Source organism: Passer montanus, unplaced genomic scaffold, assembly GCF_014805655.1.
Source record: "Passer montanus isolate IOZ18808 unplaced genomic scaffold, ASM1480565v1 scaffold45, whole genome shotgun sequence".
Taxonomy (NCBI): domain Eukaryota; kingdom Metazoa; phylum Chordata; class Aves; order Passeriformes; family Passeridae; genus Passer; species Passer montanus.
In genome coordinates this window covers 77,072-96,784 of record NW_024369373.1, presented here as the reverse complement: position 1 = coordinate 96,784, position 19,713 = coordinate 77,072, and the positions used below count along the sequence as shown (strand labels likewise).

The window sequence follows — 19,713 nt, the reverse complement described above, 5'->3', positions numbered from 1 at the left end:
TTGGGATACAGCAGAGGATGGGCAGTGCAGGGAATAGACAGGGAATGGGTGCTGCTGGGAATGGGCAGTGCAGGGAATGGGGCAGTGCAGGGTCTGGGAGCTTTTTTTCCGTGGGGCACTGCAGGGAACAGACACTGCAGGGAACAGACACTGCAGGGAATGGGCACTGCAGGGAGTGGGCACTGCACAGGATGGGTGCAATGCATGTGGACGGGTGTGCTGTGGGAGGATTGGGGTGCACAAGAAGATCCCAAGAAGGCTGGGTGCTCACAGAGCCTGGTGTCCAGGGCATGGAGTGCCCAGGGCATGGAGTGCCCAGGGAATGAGTGCGCAGGGGATGAGTGCCCAGGGAATGTGTGCCCAGGGGATGGGTGCCCAGAGGATGAGTGCCCAGGGAATGTGTGCCCAGGGCATGGAGTGCCCAGGGGATGGAGTGCCCAGGGAATGAGTGTACAGGGAATGAGTGCCCAGGAGATGGGAGCCCAGGGAATGTGTGCCCAGGGGATGGGTGCCCAGGGGATGGGAGCCCAGGGAATGTGTGCCCAGGGAATGAGTGCCCAGAGGATGAGTGCCCAGGGGATGGGAGCCCAGGGGATGTGTGCCCAGGGAATGTGTGCCCAGGGAATGTGTGCCCAGGGGATGAGTGTCCAGGGCATGGGAGCCCAGGGCATGGGAGCCCAGGGGATGTGTGCCATGGGGATGAGTGCCCAGGGGATGAGTGCCCAGGGGATGAGTGCCCAGGGGATGGGAGCCCAGGGAATGTGTGCCCAGGGGATGAGTGCCCAGGGGATGGGAGCCCAGGGGATGGGTGCCCAGGGGATGGGTGCCCAGGGGATGGGTGCCCAGGGGATGGGTGCCCATCCCCACTCACCGCCATGCTGTGTGACAGCTGCTCGGCCGTCAGGCTCAGGGTGTAGTGCTGGGCCTCCAGCCGCCGGCACTGCGTCTGCAGCACCTGGCGCTCCAGGTTTTGTTCTGCAACACCCAAAGGACCAGGGCTGAGCACTGGCTCCTCCAGCTCCTTGCACCACCCATGGAGGGTGCCAGCCCTGCTCTAGGCTCTGCCCAGCCAGCAGTGATTGCCCCCAGCATCCCAGAGCGCTCCCAACCCTGGCGTTGCCTGTGGGGAACCTTTAGGTCCCACTGGGAGGACACTGTGAATACACCGATTTTTCAGAGATAGATTAATTTTTGCAAAAACAACAACAGTGCCTGTTGCTTTCATGCTGCCCCTGCACTGCTGGAGACCCCCCAGCGCTTCCCCAGCCCATCCCAGCAAGAACCAGTGACACCCCCCCAGCAAACCAAAGCACAGACTGGCATTTCACCCTCCCTCCCCAACACCCCTCACCTTCTATATGTTCCTGGTAAGCTTCAAAAATTGCCTCGATCCCTTGCCACTTGGGCCTGGGGTAATCCTCCTCCTCCTCCTCTTCCTCCTCCTCCTCGTCCTCGTCCTCGGAGTCGCGGGGCAGGGCGGGCAGCGGCCGGAGCGGCGCCTCGGCCGTGCCGTTGTGCGGGGGCCCGGCCAGGCGGGAGGACGCCTGCAGCTCGGGGATGTTGTAGTGGATGGACGTGTCCAGTTTGTGGTTCTGCTCCGCCGTCAGCGCCGCCGTCCCCCCTGCGGGCAGCCACAGTCAGCCCTGCCCGCTCCCCACAGCCCCCCCAGGGCATTAAGTGCACCCTTCCCAGACTTTTTGGTGGGTTCTTATCACTCCTTGTGCGCTGGAGTAGTTTTATTTATTTCAACCACTCAACGGAGTGAGTTTGGAGGCTTTGGAGCTGTATTATTAATTTTTAGCTTCAGCAACGAGCTCATGGGATGCTCCAGCATTGAAGCTGCCAGTGCCAAACTCTGGTGGGGTGATATCCCAGTACCCAACCAGCCTCCTGCATCCCTGCTTCTTTTTCTGGACATCAGGGAGAATTTCTTGATTGGCAGGGCTGTTAAACACTGGAAGGAGCTGCCCTGAGAGGTGCTGGAGTCCCCATCCCTGGAGGGGTTCAAGGAGGGCTCAATGTGGCACTCAATTCAGAATATTACTCTCCTGGGTTCTTAAGTGCTTTAGATTTGTAAGTTAGGCCTGTAAGGAAGTTATTGTTTTGTGGTATAGTAAGTTCTATATGAATCCTTTGCTAAATTTTTGAAATTCTGTTAAGTTTAAGTGCTGTTGAACCTTTAACCATAACCTGTTGATCAAGTCCAGGCTCAGTTTAACACAAGGGCCTATTCTGAACCTGTGACTCAATACGAGGGTCTTCCATATTCCTTTTTGCCCTTAATCTTTCCTATCCTTTTGTTTCCCCTCCTCCAGCCTCCAGACTGGTTATTTGGGGTTTATTTATTGACTTTGAATTTTTGTTTGCTTGTCCTCAGAGTGCTTTAACCATCTAATGAACAGGAGAGAGAACCTCGCCAACGAACTTTGCTGTGATACTGGCTTTACACTAAACCTGGCTTTGCTGATACTTCTGCTGATGATTCTTTAAATGACTTCAATTCCCAACAACTCCCCTGTTACCTTTGTGCTTCTGCAGCGCCTTCTGCGTGGACTGCAGCACCGACTCATGGAACTGGTGGGCAAATTCCTCGGCAATGAAGGGCTCCCAGGGCTTGCTCTTGCCGTTCATGCTGTGGGACAGCGGCACCGGGATGTCCTTGGGGAGGGGACCCCTGACGTAGCTGAGGATGCTCAGAGCCTTCTTCCCGGGGTGCCCGTCGCTCAGCCGGGGCTTCTCTGGCACTGTGCCCGTCTCCTTGGGCCTGGGTGGCTCCTGGGCTCTCAGCTGCTCTAACCTGGAGGCTTCTGCTGCCTTCGGCACCTCCGGCACGGAGACGGCGATGCCCACGGGTTTATCCAGGTCCAGCAGGAGCGGAGGCACTGGAGGCTCTTTGGGAAGAGAGGAGTAGTTGGCTGCAGCCAGGACTCTCTGTGCCCCTCCAGGCAAAGCTGTTCCCCCCAACCCAAAACCCAGGGAAGGACTTGGGGCTCTTACCAGTGCTGGGGGCACCGGGGCTGTCCCGCGGGGAGCTCTTCACCACCACGGCGGCCGGCGTGGTCTTCTGCTTCATGGCCTGGAGCATCTCCACCAGCTTCTCCTTGTCTGCGGCATGGGAAGCTGAGGTTTAGTGTAGCCTCTGCTCAGCAGAGCAAGCTCAGGGCCCCAGGCAGATCCCCCCAGCACCCCCAGCCCGGGCGTGCGCGGGCCATGGCTGTTACCTTTCCTCTTCTCAGCGCTGATGTGCGTGAGGTTGAAGATGGTGAGGAAGCGTTTCTTCTCCTCGAAGTTGGGGCTGTTGTTCATCTCGTCGGGGCTGTAGCGGGTGGAGAGCGGGAGGCGCGGGGAGGGCGTGCGGCGCTTGTTCTGCACCGTGGGCGGAGAGGGGCTCCGCTCCCGCAGCATCCGCCGCCGCTTGCGCCGCTTCTGGCTCAGCAGTTCCTCCTTCTGCTGCTGCGTGGTGAGCCCGAAGAGCTGCAGGAACTCCAGCTTCTGGGGCGAGCAGGGGCAGAGCAGAGCAGGGTCATCCCCTATCCTCATCTTCATCCCCATGCCACTGTCATCCTCATCTTCACTCCTATTCCCATCCTCATGCCCACCCTCATCCCTGTTGCAATCCCCATCTCCATTCCCATCCCCATTCTCATCCCCATTCCCCTCATCCTCATTTTCATTCCTGTTCCTATTCCCACCTCAACCCATCCCCATTGCCGTTCCAATGTCCATCCTTGCTGCCATCCCCATTCTTATCCCCATGGCCCCTGTCATCCTCATCTTCATTCCTATTCCCATCCTCATGCCCACCCTCATCCCTGTTGTAATCCCCACCTCCATTCCCATCTCCATTCCCACCTCCATTCCCATCTCCATTTCCATCTCCATTCCCATCTCCATTCCCATCTCCATTCCCATCTCCAACCCCCTGGTGCCTCTGCACACATGTGGGGATGGTGGCTGCACTGGGCACTGGTGTAAAGGAGGGGCTGTGAAATTAGGGGATCAGGAGGGGACAGGGAGGGGACAGGGGTGCCACCAGTACCTCAGAGGACGTGTCCAGCTTCAGCGGGGGCTGCTCAGCCACGCAGCGGAGATGGGCCCGCACCTCCTCCTCGTCGCTGTCATCACAGGAGTCATCCAGGTCGTAGTAGTACCCTGGGGATGGGGACAGGCTGGTCTGAGGTTGGGAACACCTTGGGGACCTGCTGGGACCCCGGGGGATCTTCTGGGACACAAGGGAACCCCACTGGTGATGGGGGTGCAGCAGGGTAGGATGGCAGAGAGGAGTGATGTGGGGAGTGCAACCCAATGGAGCCCTGTCCCCTCTCCACCACCTGCGGGACCTCGGAGGGCGTCACCCATCCCTGTGTATCCTCCTGGCATCGCTCTGGGATGGGTGGCAGGGACACAGGCTGGGGACTTTGTGGAGGAGCCCCCATCCCACTGGAGCAGGGACAACAATTCCAGCCCCTCCCAGCTCTCTGTCTCCTCCTCACCGCTGTTCTCATCCCCACTCCAGCAGCCCCATCAATATTTAAAACCCTCTTATTAGCTCCACTTCATCATTTATTCATCGGGCACGTCTGGAGCGCAGAGGCTTTACCGAAGCGCTGGGATGCGGGAACGTCGGCATCCCCGGGAGACCCCCGGGCAGGCCCCGGTGCCAGGGGGGGAATCCCGGGTGCCTCACCTTTCTCACGGGCCTCCCGCCGCCGGCGCTCCTCCAGGTCCAGTTTGCTGACCAGCCTGCGGTGCTGCTGCACGAACTCGTCGTAGATGTACATGGGGTCCTGGGCACGGGGCTGGGGGGGCCGGTAGGGCGAGCTGGGCTTGGTGGCCTCGGGGAACGGGGTGGCCGGGGCTCTCTGCTGGCTCAGGATGCTCTGAGTGGACTTTTCCAGCTCAGCTAGGAAGGGCGTGTGGGTGAAGGCTCCGTGCTCCGGGGCGCCGGGCTCCCGTCCCGGGGGGTATTTCTCCAGAGCATCCCTCTTCCTCGGGCCCTCCTCCAGCTTCTCCGCGCAGAAGACCCTCTCCACCTTCACCAGAGGGATGCCCTGGCGGCCGGGCTCGAAGGGCGCTGGGTGGCTGTGGAGGGCGTGGGGCTCGGGGAGGCGCCGGGGAGGGTCGGGGGGGCTCTCCATCAGCGACACGGGGTTCCAGAGGGACGTGGTGACGGGGTGGTGCTGGGGTTTGGGGGAGATGAGGGGTGGGGGCCCGCCAAAGTGCTGCCCTGGCTCCCGGCTGCTCGGCTCGTGGCGGCTCGATCCCAACCTGTGGGGAGAGGAGAGCACCAGAGAGGTGAGGAGCTGGCACTGCCACCGGAGAGCTGGCAGTGCTCCAGCCCCGGGGGATTTTGGGGAGAAAGGCGCCTGTTAGGAACACCCAGAGGGGTTTGTGCATGTGGGGCTGCCACACTTGTCCCCTCCATGCCACAAACCTGAGGGCTGGGGGCAAAGTTAAGGCTGTGCATGGGCAGGTTGAGCATGGATGTGGCTGCATGCCAGGAGCACAGGGCTGGAGACCCCAGCCTTGACCCCTGCGTGGGGACAAGCAAGCCACCAGTCCTGCCACAGCCCCGTGGCGAGGGCAGCACCCCGGCGCAGCCCTCCTCTGACAGCAGGAGCCGGAGCCAGCCCGTTTGCAGGATAAATATTTCATGTGCCCAAGCTGTGCATTTAACACTTTTCCGCTCCAGCGCCCCGGAGCTCCGCGCGCGGAGCAGCGAGTTCAGCCCAGCGCCACCACGGGCAGGGAGCACCGCCTGCCCCCCGGGATCCATCCCTCTCCACCCCGCTGGATGCAGGAAAAGGACAGGGATGGAACATCCCCAGCTGCAGGTGTCTGGGGGTGACCTTGCTGTCTCCTCTCCGGTGTGGGGCGGGAGGAGCGGATGGGGAAGGGAGCCGGCGGCGGGCGCTCGCCTTTGTGCCGCCCCATGATCCGCTCCTTATTATCCGCCATGAGCCGCGCTAATCCCCTGGATACCCAAAAATAACAAAGGGAGCAGGCGGCAGAGCTGGCTGGATGAGCCTGCGCCGCTTAAGTGCTCAGCCACGGGGGCAAGCAAGGCCCTGTCAATCAGTCTGGGAGTGTGGGCACGCTCCGCTGCCCCCCAAACTGCCCAGGTGCCCCCCAAACGAGGCATCCACCGCCCAGCCCCACTGCCTGGGAGGGGGGAGCTGCAATTAGCCGTGCTGGTGGCTGGGCAGCACCTGGCCACTCGCTGCTGGCCCCCGGCCACCTCCCGGGCTCGGCGCCTGCCGCCGCGCAGATGTCGGGCACCGGGAACGCCTGGCACTGCCAGCACAGCCGGCCTGGCTGGCACCGTGTGGCAGGAACCCGCTGGCACCGGCCAGGCTCCGTGGCTTCGGCTCATGGGATGTGTGAGGGGCACGGCCGAGGGGTGGTGGATGCCTGATGTGGGGGCAGAGGTGGGTAAGGGGCTGGGCACAGCCACAGGTTGGGGGGAAAATCCTATAAATCATTGGATCATGGCATCATGGAATGGTGTGGGGGGAAGGGACCTTAAAGATCATCCTGTTCCAGCCCCTGCCATGGACAGGGACAACTTCCACAAGACCAGATTGCTCAAAACCCCATCCAAACTGGCCTTGGACACTTTCAGGGATGAAGCAGCCACAGCTTCTCTGAGTAGCCTGTGCCAGAGTCTCCCCACCCTCACAGGGAAGAAAATGTCTTCCCAACATCCCATATAACCCTGCCCTCTTTCTATATAAAGACATTCTCCCTGTCCTATCACTCTTTCCCCTGTCCAAAGTCCCTCTCCAGCTAAGACACAGATATTCCAGCAAGGACAGCAGTGACAGGGGAAAACACAGCTCAGTTTTGGGGGAAAGCTCCATCCCTGAAGCAGGGCTGGCAGCATCCCTACCTGGGGTGCTCGGGCCGGTGCTCGGGCTCAGCCTGGCTGGGGGCACGCCCTATGTCCAGGTGCTGCTCCAGCACTTGCTGCCGGAACTCCGAGACCTGGGACTGCCGATCCTCCTTCTCCTGGCGCAGCCGGCGCTGCCGGGCCAGCCACTTCTCCTCCTCGTTGGTGCGCTGGATGAGCAGCGCCGTGGCCGCGCTGCTCCCGGGCAGAGGGAACACGCTGTGGTTGGGGATGAGGCTGGGCACGGGGTGGTGGGAGCCCGGCGGCGGGTGCAGAGGGTGCTGGATGGGCTTCGGCGTGGGCAGCACCGAGTCCTTGAGTTTGTCTGCGGTGGAAAAGGGGTGACGGAGAGTCAGGGTGTGGAAGAGAGGGGGATTTTGGGGTGAGCATCCCTGTGGGTGGGAGAGACCCGGAGATGTGGGGCAGAGCTCAGCTCAGGGGGCTGCCCACTCGCTACCAGCCCAGCTGCCCGGCATGCAGCAGGCACGGTGCCAGGCCAGCCCGAGTCAGATGGCACAGGCACCGCAGCTGGGCTCCTGGCAAAGCAATCTGGCAGCCAGAACAGCCCATCCCCGTCCCCAGCCACCTCCCGGGGCCACCGACCCCCTCAGCTTTGCCATCTGGAGGGGAGAGGGGATGGAGGCAAGCTCTGGAAGGCGGGCATTACCTGCTCTGCTGCCTGCCAGCGGCTCCACCGGCTTGCCCCGCTCCTCGGCCGGGTGCCCCCGCAGCCCGTGCAGCTCCGCCACGGGGAGGAAGGGCCCCTCCATGGCTTTCACCATGCTCAGCTCCTTCTCCCGGGCACGCTCCCGCTGCCTCTCCAGCTCCCGTTCCCGCTCCTTTTCCCGCTCGCGCTCCAGCTCCTTCTCGCGCTCCCGCTCGCGCTCCTTCTCCCGCTCCCGGTCGGCTTCTCGCTCCCGCTCCTTCTCCCGCTCCCGCTCCCTCTGCCGCAGCTCCTCGTCCATCTGCAGCCTGCAGAGAAAAACCAAATCCAAAAGCACCAACCCCAAACATCTCCCTTGGAGCACCCCCAAAATCAACGCTGGATATCTGTCGGCATCCCCCGGAACACCCTTGAATCTCCAGAGCATCCCCAAACTATTCCTGGGCACCTCCCAGCGCCCTCTGCAGCACTCCCAAATCCCTAGTCACCTGCCAGCATTCCTAGAGCACCCCAAAACCACCCCATGTCCTCTGTCAGCATCCTTTGGAGCTCCCCATGCATCCCCCCAGCATCCCGTACCTCTCGGCGGCGAGGCTGGAGATGCGCTCGGACTGCAGGGCGGACAGGGAGGAGTGGGAGAGCTCGGGGGGGTACCGGACCCCCGAGAGGTGCAGGTGCATGGCCGAGGGGTGCAGGGGGGGCAGCGAGCCCGGCGCTGGCAGCGGGTAGAAGGGGGACCTCAGTGCCGACAGGCAGTACGACTCATCCATCCTGGGGAGACAGGGATGCTCAGACAGGCAAAGAACCCCCCGATTCCCCTCCCAGGAGGCAGAGGGGGGCTGGATTGGGAGCCCCAAAATGCCCTCAGCGCCCCCAACACCCCAAAGCTCATCCAGCGGTACCTCCCAGGGATCCCAAGGCTGGGAGGTGCCCACCTGAAGGCAGGATGAGGGAAGGGGTGATGTGTCAGGTAGCTGGGGTGGTAGTAGGCGGCGGCGGTGGCCGGGTCGAGGCCGAGGGGCGGCAGGGAGGACATGCGGAGGTCCTCGGCCGTGTGGTAGGGACGGAAGCTCCGCAGGTAATCCTCGGTCACCGCGCTCGGAGGCACCACGTGGTGGACGGGCCGCTGCAGGCTGGGGGGCAAGGAGATGGTCACCACCCCTCGCTGTCCCCCCGGGGAGATGTCACCTCCCGCGGGAGGGACCAGAGCTGGCAGGGCACACCCTCACCCTGCTCCCGTCCGTTCCGAGCAGACTCACTTGAGAGGAGGGAAGCGGGAGTCCTGGACCACGGAGCTGGGGGGCAGCCCGAAGGAGTAGGGGGTCCCCAGGAGGTGGGAGGGGACAGTGGGACCCCCCGCCTTCTCCTGCGTCAGGGGGGGCTCCGAGATGAGGCGCTCGCGGCCGGCGCTGCTGCTGCTGCCTCGTGACCCTGCTTCCTGCTGCAACACCAAGATGGGCATCAGGGACAGCAGGGCATGGGGAATCCCTGCTGTGTGCCCACCCCAGGACCCTCAGCAGGTCTCCAGCGTGCCCTGGCTGGCACCAGCACCCAGGGAAGGATCCATCCACCAGGGCATCTCCTGTGTCCAGGTTTTGGAAGGGCAGCTGGAGGGGTGGGAGGGTCTGGGAGGCTGCACTGGGGGGCCCCAGTGGGAAAGGAGGTGCTGAAGCTGGGGCAGAGCTGAGGGCAGGACACCCATTACCTGCCTGGAGATTTATGGCTGCTTTGTTCTCCTGAGCTATTAATCATCCGGGGAGGAGTGACACGGCCTTTGATAAGGGCCATAGCCCAGGGGTCAGCCCAGAGTGCCCCTGGCACCCCCGGCAGCAGCACCCTCCCACAGGGCCTCAGCTGCTTCCCATCAGCTTCCACCCCTGGGGTCTGCATGAAGGTCACCCCCTCCAGCTGGGGAGGGACCCCTAGCAAGGGGGAACAACTTGGGGTGACAACAGACCCCATGGGATCTGACAATTAGTGGGGTGACCCCCCCACCAAGGCAAGTCTTGGTTTAAAAATTATTATTTTTCATCGCACCTTCTCCATTCAGCAGCAGAGGAGGAGGAGGATGGTGGCACCCACACCATCCCCCAGCTGTGCATCCCTCCCACCCCATGCCATCCCTCCAGGGCAGGGCCAGCCCCAGGGTCACCACAAAGGGTGCAGTGTCCCCCATTGTGCGTGCCAGGCTCTGCTCTAATGACCTCCCTGCTGGGGCACCACTGGAGTGTGGCTCTGCCAGACATCCCCACGCTCGGTTAACCCCCACACCGGGGGGCACACGGGGCTGGGGAGCACCCCGACACCCCCACACCCCTCTGAGCCCCCGGGGATCCCGGTTCCAGGTTCCATTTATGTCCCCCCCCCCTCGCCCCCGGCGTTTCTCATCCCCTACCCTCGCCTCTCTTTGTGGTTTAATTAGTCTTTCCAAGTGGCATAATCCCCCCGGGAATCTGCTTGTAGCATGCGGAGGAAAGGAGAACCACTAACGATGCTTCTTAATTAGCTGCTCTCCCCCCACCCTCCTCCTCCTCCTCCTTCCTTGCCCTCCCCTCCGGCTGGCAGCCACGGTGACAACGCCAGCTCGGGGAAGGGACCAAATGTGGGCAGCCCTTGGGAGCCATGCCATGCCCTCCATCCTTCAGGGGGGCTGGGGACCCCCCGGACACAGCCGTACCTGTCTGCCCTCGCTCCTCCAGACCCCGTTGACCGTCTTGGTGGGGGCGATGGTGACGACGGGCGGCGTGCTGGGCACGCTGTGCCCCCCCGGGGGCACGATGATGGGGCCCATGGGGCCACGCTTGGGCGTGCTGGCAGGGGAGCTGTGGTTGGTGGCCGGTGAGGACACTGGGGACGACTCGCTGCTCAGTGAGGACCCTGGAATTCAACCAGAGATGGAAATAAGTTAGGAAAGGGGCAGTTAAATGGATGAAGCCACCCTCTGAAGGAGCTGGTGCTGTCCCTGACAGGATGCCTCGCTGCAGGGAGCAGGGCTGGGGTGCACTCAGGGTGTTCAGCATCCTGCCAGATCCCCAAACTGGAGGAGGTGCCCCATCCTCCCATCCCAGGAGTTCCCAGTGGTGCCCAAGGCTGCACCCAGCACGGTGGGACGGGGCAGCCTCTTGCTCCCACCTAACAGGGACTGCCAAAGCCCCTCAGAGACCCTTGGCACAAGTGACACCCATGTGATGCCAACCCCAGACGGCCACATCTTCCCAAGGCAGACCCAGAGACTCCTTAATCCAGCTGCAGAAGCTGTCACGGACAGGCCAGGGCCTCTGGAGACACTGGCATGAAGGAGTGACTCCCTGAAACCCTTGGGCAAGGCTTTGGTTTCATTTGCATAATACATCTGTTCTTTAAGTTATCCCCACCCCAGGGATGCTGGCCATATTTCCAAAGGGAAAATAGAAATGGAGTGAAAGTGGAGAACAGGAAAAGCAGAGAAATACAAATTCCACATTTAACTGGGGCACAGGGAGCCTGGTGTCTGCTCCACTGAACAATCCCCATCCCTCAAACCCATCCGGGCAGCCTGGGGGGCTCTGAACCCCCAAACTCTGCTCCCACAGTCTGGGTCAGAGGGAGATTCCAACAGGACAGCAGGGATCAGCTGTTGGAGAGTGAGGAGAGGGCTGTGGCCACAGGATGGGGTGACAGCGATGCTCCCAGGCAGGGCACAGAGAGAGGCCTGAGTGTGCAGGGTGGCTCCTCACCTCCCCAGCGTGCAAGACCACTCCCCTGAGTGTGTCCTGTGGGCACAGCAGCCACTCAGCACCCAGGGCGTGCCAGCAGCTCCTCATCCCACATCCCACCTCACCCCCTGCCTCTCCTCAGGCACCACCCGGAGGGAGCCAGGGGCTGGGAATGCCGGGGCAGCAGGAGGGCTGCAGGGTGGGAAGGATGCTCCAGAAGGACGCTCTGTGGGAAGGATGCAGAGGCCAGGAGGAGCATCCCGCTGCCGGCCGCCCACCCTGATTAATTATTCCCAAATCGCTCCGAATCGCTTTCATTTGAAGAGCAGCAAGGCTGGGGGAAGGAGAAAGGCTGTCCCCGACAAAGGAGGCCGATTTGACACCCACTGAAGTCTATCTTGTCAGCGCAAGGCCAACAACAATTAGCAGCCTAATCCCCTCTGAGCTGGGAAGCCATTACTCACCACGCGATAGCGTTAACAATCAATACCATCACAATGAGCCCGGCAATTAATGAAGCTAAAGTCTTACTTCAGAACCTTAATTCTCGCTGTGTGGCTTTAAACGGGAGGGTTTGTGATCGTTATAATTAACTGGTGGTATTCAGCCAGGAGTTAGTCAATGAAACTAATCTGGATTGGAGATGACAAGAGGCACAGTGTGATGGTGTCACCTTTGTTTTCTGACCTCCCGCTTCCCGCTCGGCGATAGCAGATTAGCAGCCCGGGCTGACAGGCAAATGTAATTAACAGCTGAGACCCTGACGGAGAACTGGGAAAAGAGAAGGGAGGGAGGGCTGGAATCAAACCCACCCTGCGGACAGCCCCGGGCAGGACAAGAGGCAGCAGCCCCCGGGCAGGCGGTGGCTTTGAGGGGCTCTGCTGGGAAGGGGTGGGTCAGGATGAGCCTTGACAGTTTGGGATGCTGTGGAGCAGCAGGGTATCCCTAGGGATGTGCCAGCACACCTGTGAGCCCATAAAGCTGGAATAAAACCAGTGATCCTGCGTGGATCTGGCATCTGCCACAGCAGAGCAACTCCGGAGGTGGGAGGGGAAGTGGAGGGAGCATCTCCCCTTGTGGGAAGTGGGTAAGGATTTCAGGGAAAAGCAATTAGTTTCCTGTTGTTAAAAACCACAGCAAGGAGAAAAAGCCCCTTCCCAACACACAGCCAAACCCACACGGATCAAAAACCTCTGGGATGGGCCACTTGAAACACCCAAATGGGCGAGGGAGGGGTTTTTGCAAACAAACCATGCAGGTGTTAAGGGGAAATCCAAAGGGAATGTGGCTGCTTCTCTCCAGTGCCACAAAATCCATGCCCAAACCTGCTGATGTCCCTTGGGACTGGCTGAGCAGCACAGGGAGGGCACAAGCTGTGGGGTGTGAGGGGGAAAAAAAGCAAAATAATTCCCCAAACTCAATCAGTTGCTCCAAAGGAAGCAGATGGGTTCCAGAGGAAGCAGCTGGGAAAAACCAGGAGCTTCCAGTGAGGATGAAGCACCAGCAAGACCTGGTTCCCTCAGAGTTACAGGGACCTGGTATCCCCACACGTTTCCTTGGGAGCAGCTGATGCTTCTGGTCATGGCTGTGCCAGAGATTTTTGGGCTGCAAGGAGGGTTTTGTAGATGGTGCTTCCAAAAGGGATTTTCCAAAAAGAGCCTTGCAAAAGGGGTCTTGGGAAAAAGATTGTGCCAAAGGGGACTTTTTAAAGAGGGTCTTCCAGAAAGACTTTGCAAAAAACATCATGCAAAGGGGTTGGGTGTGTTTTCCAGGGATCAAAGTGCCCAGGCAGTGGGCAGTGATCCCAGGGGAGCACCCATGGATGCAAACAGGAGGGATGGAGATGATTTAATCCCGAATTGGTGATACCAGCAGTGTCCTGAAACACTTCCCAGCCTGGGGACTGGCTGCCTGCTCATCTGGCTGTGGGAGCCCTGGCAATTCCCACGGGACACACTCCCTGTGGCAGGGGGAACCTCGGGGTGCTCCAGAAGCAGCTCACACCCCACACCCAAACAGAGACAGGGGTGTGTGATGGAAGATGTGGGTGACAAGGTCTGAGCACCTCCTGGGGCTGCTCAGTTGGGAAATTTGGCTGGGAAGTAGCAAATTTGGGGAGCCCCTGGAGAAAGCAGCGTGGCGGGAGGGCGCAGGGCTGCTCTCCCAGGGGACAGAGATGCAGCAGTGGCATTACCCCGGCTGAGCTGAACCCCCAAACTGCCCCCTCCAGACACCACACGGGGAAAAGGAGGGGGAATGGCAGGAAAACACCCGCTCCGGGGGAAGGCAGCAGTGCTTGTGGCCGTCCCCACCTCTGGGCTCCTCGGCCTGCTTGGCGAGCTTGCGGAGCGCGGCGGCGAAGCTGGAGGAAGGTGCTGCCTGGACGGACAAAGTGCTGCTGGCGGCGGGGCTGCCATTGGGGACGATGGAGCCGTTCAGGGGCGACGGGGTCAGGGGGCTCACGGTGGCCGTGGTGCGGGTGGCCGTGGAGAGCATTCCTAGCGACGGCGACTTCGGCTCATGGCTCATGCCTGCGAACCAGAGAGAGCGGGTTAGGCACGTGGAGGTGGGATCCCTCGGTTTCCACCAGGAGATGGGACCAACAGATCCTTTCCTCTAGCTCATCATCCCGCCCCAAAATGCACCCCGAGGTCAGGCAATGCGGGGGAACCACGTCCCAGCACTCCGCAGTCCCACTGAACCCCAGGATAATGGAGCAGGAGGGCTCAGAGGGTGTTTTGGGGCACACGGGGACTTCAGCATCCTGATGCAGGTGGTGAGGAGAGGCGCCGTGACTCGCACGGTGCTGCCAAAACCCAAAGCACCACTGCTGCACCCCTTATTGCCGTTATTGCACCCCCAAATCCAGCCACTGCACACTTTAATCCCCAGCACTGCACCCCTAAATCCCCAGTATTGCATCCCTGGATTCCCAGCGCTGCACCCCCAAATTCCCACTGCTGCATCCCAGGATTAACAATATTTCATGCCTGGGTATTCAGCACTGCACCCTCAAATCCCCAAGAACACACCCCTGGATCCCCAGAACTGCACTCCCAAATCCCCATCACTGCACCCCCCAAAACCCCAATATTGCATCCCTTAAATCCCCAGCACTGCATCCTCCAAAACCCCAATATGGCATCCCTTAAATCCCCAGCACTGCAACCCTAAAAATCCCAATATTGCATCCCTTAAATCCCCAGCACTGCACCCCTAAAACCCCAATATTGCATCCCTGGATCCCCAGCACTGCACCCCTAAAACCCCAATATTGCATCCCTGGATCCCCAGCACTGCATTCCCCAAAATCCCAATATTATATCCCTGGATCCCCACCACTTCACCCCCCAAAACCCCAATATTGCACCCCTGGATCCCCAGCACTGCACCCCCCAAAACCCCAATATTGCATCCCTGGATCCCCAGCACTGCACCCCCAGCTCCCCACACTGCCCCTTCAAATCCTCACGCCCCAAATCCCCAGCACTGCACCCCAAAGTACCGCGGTCCTAAAGGGCACGGTGACCCCAAAAGCGAGGCTCAGGTGCTGAGCAGGAGGGTGCAGCCCCCCCGGCGCCCCCCCAGCTGTCACACCAATTGCTCCAGGGCTCTCCACCTCCCAAAACAGCAACTGCTGATGTCAGGGCCCTTAAAATAGACTTCACCCAGCAGCTTCATTAACACCAGCCTAAAATTAGCCCGGCTCCCAGGTGGGCAGGAGGATTCGGGGGCGGGGGGGGTCGTGGGGCAGCCCCCAACTCCCGGCGGGCCCGGAGGCAGCTCCAGGCATTGAACACCTGGAGCATCCCCGCAGAGGCTGGATGGAGCATCCCCGGAGCATCCTGTGCAGCGGATGGCCGGGGGCTCCTCGGGAGCCGGGGGGGCACGGGGGGCACTCAGCGTTGATTAATCTTTGCCCCCCGGCCCCAGGAGAGGCGGCCGGCGCGGCGGCGCGCTCCCCTCTGCCCTCATTATACAAGCATTTATTAACTCCGGTGCTCTCAGCCATTGACTGCCGCCTTGTCGACACGCTCGGCTCATGTAAATTCATTACCAGAACAGCTGGGAAGCCAACCCGCCACGCCAGCCTGGCCCCGGCACCCCCGGGCTCTGCGCTGGCACCCCCGGGCTCTGCTCCAGCCCCGGGCGAGGGCTCGGTGCCCCCCCAGAGCGATCTGCCTGCAGCTCCAGGCTCCCACGCACCACCCAAAGGGGACACGGCGCTCCCGGCACAGCCTGCAGCTCCCATGCACCTCCTGAGCACTGCCCCACATCCACCAGGCACTGCCCCACATTCCCCAGGCACTGCCTGGCATCCCCTTGGCACAGCCCTGCACCCCCCAGGCACTGCCCCACATCCACCAGGCACAATCCTGCATCCCCAGGCATTGCCTGGCATCCCCTTGGCACAATCCTGCATCCCCAGGCACTGCCCCACATCCCCCAGGCACAATCCTGCATCCCCAGCACAATCCTGCATCCCCAGGCACTGCCCCACATCCCCCAGGCACAATCCTGCATCCCCAGGCATTGCCTGGCATCCCCTTGGCACAATCCTGCATCCCCAGGATAATCCTGCATCCCCAGGCACTGCCTCACAGCCTCCTCACACCCCAAACACTTCCCAGTGCCCCCCAGTTCCTCCCCACCTATTAACCCCACCACAGCCCCAGTCCAGGTCTGGAGACGCTTTTCCAGCCACCAGCAGGGATCAGCAGGCTGGCACACGGGGCTGGCGGCAGGGCACCACCCGTGTGATGCTCAGCTGATCCCAAACGCCTCCCGGCCAGCTCCTGATGCCGATGGGATTTGCCAGGCGAGCACAGGGCAGCCGGGAGCGGGGCGAGCGGCCGGGGCAGCGGCGGGGAGCTCGCCTGCCCCCGGGCTGAGCTGTGCCGCTGCCCCAGCCGCGCTCCAAACCAGTTCTGCCGCTCCCTCCCGGTGATAAAATCGGCGCCTCCGCCCCGGCTGGGGCCCGAGCAGCGCCGCTCACCCGCCGTGCCCCGCCGGCGCTGGCGTCCGTCTGTCCGGGCGTCCCCGGGCTGCTCTGCGGGACAGCTGCCAGCCGGGGAAACTGAGGCACGGGGAGCTGGCTGGGCGGGAGCACCCACATGGGAGATGGGATAGGATGTGGGGCTGCGGCGCTGCGTCCCCCCCATCCCTCCGGCATCCCATTGCTGGCGCAGCGTGGGTGCCACTCAGCCCTGCGGGTGGCTGGGGACGCCGTGACGCCCCACAGTGAGGTGGGGCCCCCCCAGCCCTGCCCCTCCCCGGCTGCTTCTCCCGGCAGGCAGATCCGTGCGGAAAAACAGGTCAAGTTTGGCACCTGGAGCAGCCCGGGGTCACGGCAGCGGTTGCCTCACCAGGGCGGGGAGAGGAACCCCAAAACGGGACAGGCTGTCCCCCCGCTGTCCCCAGCCCTGTGTGGGTACAGGGTTGGCACTCCCATGTACCCATCCCTGGGAAACTGCTGCCTGAAACCCCGCAGACACCAAGGCAGGGGGCGTGAGGCCACCAGGGGGAGGCTGGGGAGCAGGGAGCGATGTGTCACCCTGTCCCCGTCCCTCCCACAGCATGTGCCCGGGCACAGCAGCGCAGGGAGTGTCTGGCATTCCCGGTGCCCGCTGGCTGCCTGCCCGCGGAGCAGGCAGAGGAGGAGGAGCGGGGATGGCAGGGTCGCTGCCACGCTGCCCTCACCCTTCCCGCAGCGGGGCTGGCATCTCCCGTGGCACAGGACCCCCCAGCAGCTCCTGGAGCAGCGCTGCCGCCCCCCCGGGCCCCCGCATCCCCGGCTCAGGGCTGGGAGCCGGGAGCTGGGAGCGTGCCATGTTCTCTCCATCTGCTCCTGATGATGCTGGCGGGTTTTTTGGCAGCGGGAGCCTCCTCCGGCAGCGAGAGCAGAACCAGTCTGGCTGCCTGGTGGGGCTGGAGACAAATAAAACCCCTTGGCAGCCGCTGCGGGCAGGCAGGAGCGGGCAGCGAGGGGCAGGGACAGGCTCCCAGCACCCTGAAATCCCTGGGAGCGGGGCACCGCTGTCGGGAAACGGGAAGCGGGCAGGTTTAGCACCTTGGCTCCCGATTGCCCCCTTCCCAGCACCTTGAAAGGCCTCTAATGAGCGTGGAGTGCCCTTGGGAGCAGATTGCCATTGAACTCGACCTGCACCAGCCGCCCGCTCTTACAGCAGCTATTTTGAGCTGCCGGGCTCCCAAGTGCTGGAACTAATAATTTATTACCAAATACGATCAGGCAGCAGCTCCAGCCCCTGGCAAATGGAGCGGAAAAAAACCCAGTGCGGCGGGAAGCCGAGGGAGTGGGGCCAGACAGAGAGAGCATCCTGCATCCTCCACCTCCTCCTCCTCCCCGGGGATGGATCCGCAGCCACCCCGCAGCAGCGCAGCTGGGACGGAGCCCACTTGGCCGAGCCCCTCTGGAAGGCTCCTCCGAGGACGGTTCCCCGAGGGATTTGGGGTGGTGAGGTCCCCCCTCAGCCTTTCCCCCCTCTCCCAGCGCCTCTGCTCCCGCTCCGGAGCCGCATCCAGCTGCACGCTCCAAGCAGAACAGCTGCTCTGCACGGATTTTCAATGCTAATGGCCTCGCACTGGCAGCCCCCCTCCCCTCTGCCTGAGCACAGAGCCCCAGCACGGAGGGCAGGGGGCCAGCGCGTGCCCTGTCACCCCCCTGTCACCCCCTGGGGCAGGGGACAGGCAGAGGTGAGCAGCTCCCCTCCCGGCCATGCCCTGCCGAGCAGCCGCACGTTTTCCACCCCTCATTAGAGCAGCTCTGCCGCCGCACCTCCAACATGCTCCGTTAATTAATTAATTGATCGATCCCAGCCCGTGCTCCTGCCCTCCCTCCCCCCTTCCCAGCACAAGCTGAAATGAGGGGAGGTGGCCGGGCTTGGTGTCCCCAAGTGTCCCCAGGGCAGAGAGATGCAGGCACGGCCTCTGTTCCAATTTTAGGGTGCTCAGGGTCCAACCTTAGGAACATCCCTCCATCCCCTTGAAGGGGCCTGGATGGGTTCCCCAGGGTGAGGAGCACTTGGGTGGGATTTGGGGCTCCCTGTGGAGCCTGGCACTGTTATCCTGGAGGCTGGGCCTCCATCGATCACTCCTGCATGGACCATTGATCTGGCAAACGACAACAAGCAAACTAATAAGAGCTCGTTTGGAGGGCGCAGCGCTGGGGATGGAGAGATGCTGGCTGGTTTCTCTCCCTTCCCAACCCTCCCGTGCCCAGCCAAGCAGCCCTGGGAGCCTTTTCATCCCTCAGGAGATCGAGCCAGGGAAAAATTCACTTTAAAGCAACTTTCTGCCCTGTTTTGAAGCTGGGAGCTTGGATAATCAAGATCCGGTGCCCCAAGGGTGCTGCTGGGCCCTGAACTCCCCTCTGCAGCCTCAAGGTTGGGCTGGCAGCTCCTCTTGGCTCCTGATGCCCAGGTCTGAGTGCCAGCTGTCTGCTGAGGATCCCTCTGCTTTGGGGGAGCCGGGTACAGCCCTCACCCCTTCACCCTGGCGTCTTCTGGGGCTCGGGGGCTTTGTGGGGCACTGGGCACTCCCTGGGGCTGCCAGGCATTGCCTGGAGACACTGGGCACTGCACTGGGATGCTGGGAATCACCTGGGAGAGACTGGGCACTGCACTGATGGGCACCTAATGGCCCTGCCAGGCATTGTTTGGTGCTGCCAAGCACAGCACAGTGGCATTAAATGGTGTCACTGAGCACTCCCTGTTGCCACTGGGCACTCCCCAGTGCCACTGAGCATTGCAGAGTGGCACTGGGCATTCCACAGAGCTGCTGGGCATTCCACAGTGCTGCTGGGCATTCCACAGTGCTGCTGGGCATCCCATGGAGGTGGCACTGGGCATTCCCAGATGCCACAGGCCACTTCCAAGTGGCACTGGGCACTCCACAGAGCTGCTGGGCATCCCATGGAGGCAGCACTGGGCATTCCCAGATGCCACAGGGCACTGCCCAGCAGCACTGGGCACTCCACAGAGCCACTGGGCAACACCTGGGTCGGAGCCAGGCACCACACGGTGCTGCCAAAACCTACACAGAGCTACCAGCCACGGCACAGCCCGAGAGCAGGCAATGCCTGGCACAGCCTGGCTGCCCTGCCGTGCCCACACGCCCGTGTCCCCGTGTCCCCACGTCCCCAGGCTGGCGCAGGCGTGCAGCAGCGGCGCATTGTTTTGGGCGCAGGATCCCTTGCCCAGCAGATGGCAGGTATAACAAAGCAGCTTGCTGCGGCCAAGCCAATTATTTATCTAATTATGATTTACCACTTAACCACATGATCTTTCTGCAGAGTTGTAGGCAATTAAAACCGGGGTGATTATGTGGATTATGCAAATCGGCTGGAGCCGAGCGAATAAAATTGGAGATTAGAGTTTCACGCAGGCTGGATCTTGCATGGGGCAGGTCCTGCAGGGGCAGGGGCAGGGCAGGGGGGCTGCACAGAG

General features: G+C 61.9%; 1 protein-coding gene across 4 annotated transcripts in view; it reads right to left on the bottom strand.

Annotated features, from left to right (window-relative positions):
- The window catches only part of GSE1 (Gse1 coiled-coil protein), a 97,974-nt gene that overhangs the window by 1,196 nt on the left and 77,065 nt on the right, over positions 1 to 19,713 (bottom strand). The window contains exons 3-16 of one of the 4 annotated variants that reach the window (XM_039721177.1): positions 13,561 to 13,779; positions 10,231 to 10,430; positions 8,813 to 8,994; positions 8,489 to 8,686; positions 8,133 to 8,324; positions 7,557 to 7,861; positions 6,890 to 7,214; positions 4,688 to 5,268; positions 4,040 to 4,152; positions 3,222 to 3,492; positions 2,998 to 3,105; positions 2,523 to 2,891; positions 1,352 to 1,621; positions 872 to 975 (exon numbers count right to left, since the gene is read on the bottom strand). In XM_039721177.1, the coding sequence (XP_039577111.1) occupies positions 872 to 975; positions 1,352 to 1,621; positions 2,523 to 2,891; positions 2,998 to 3,105; positions 3,222 to 3,492; positions 4,040 to 4,152; positions 4,688 to 5,268; positions 6,890 to 7,214; positions 7,557 to 7,861; positions 8,133 to 8,324; positions 8,489 to 8,686; positions 8,813 to 8,994; positions 10,231 to 10,430; positions 13,561 to 13,779 (3,437 nt within the window). Of the gene's footprint in view, positions 1 to 871; positions 976 to 1,351; positions 1,622 to 2,522; positions 2,892 to 2,997; positions 3,121 to 3,221; positions 3,493 to 4,039; positions 4,153 to 4,687; positions 5,269 to 6,889; positions 7,215 to 7,556; positions 7,862 to 8,132; positions 8,325 to 8,488; positions 8,687 to 8,812; positions 8,995 to 10,230; positions 10,431 to 13,560; positions 13,780 to 19,713 lie in introns of all 4 variants that reach the window. The other 3 variants (XM_039721176.1, XM_039721175.1, XM_039721178.1) reach the window with 3 other exon arrangements.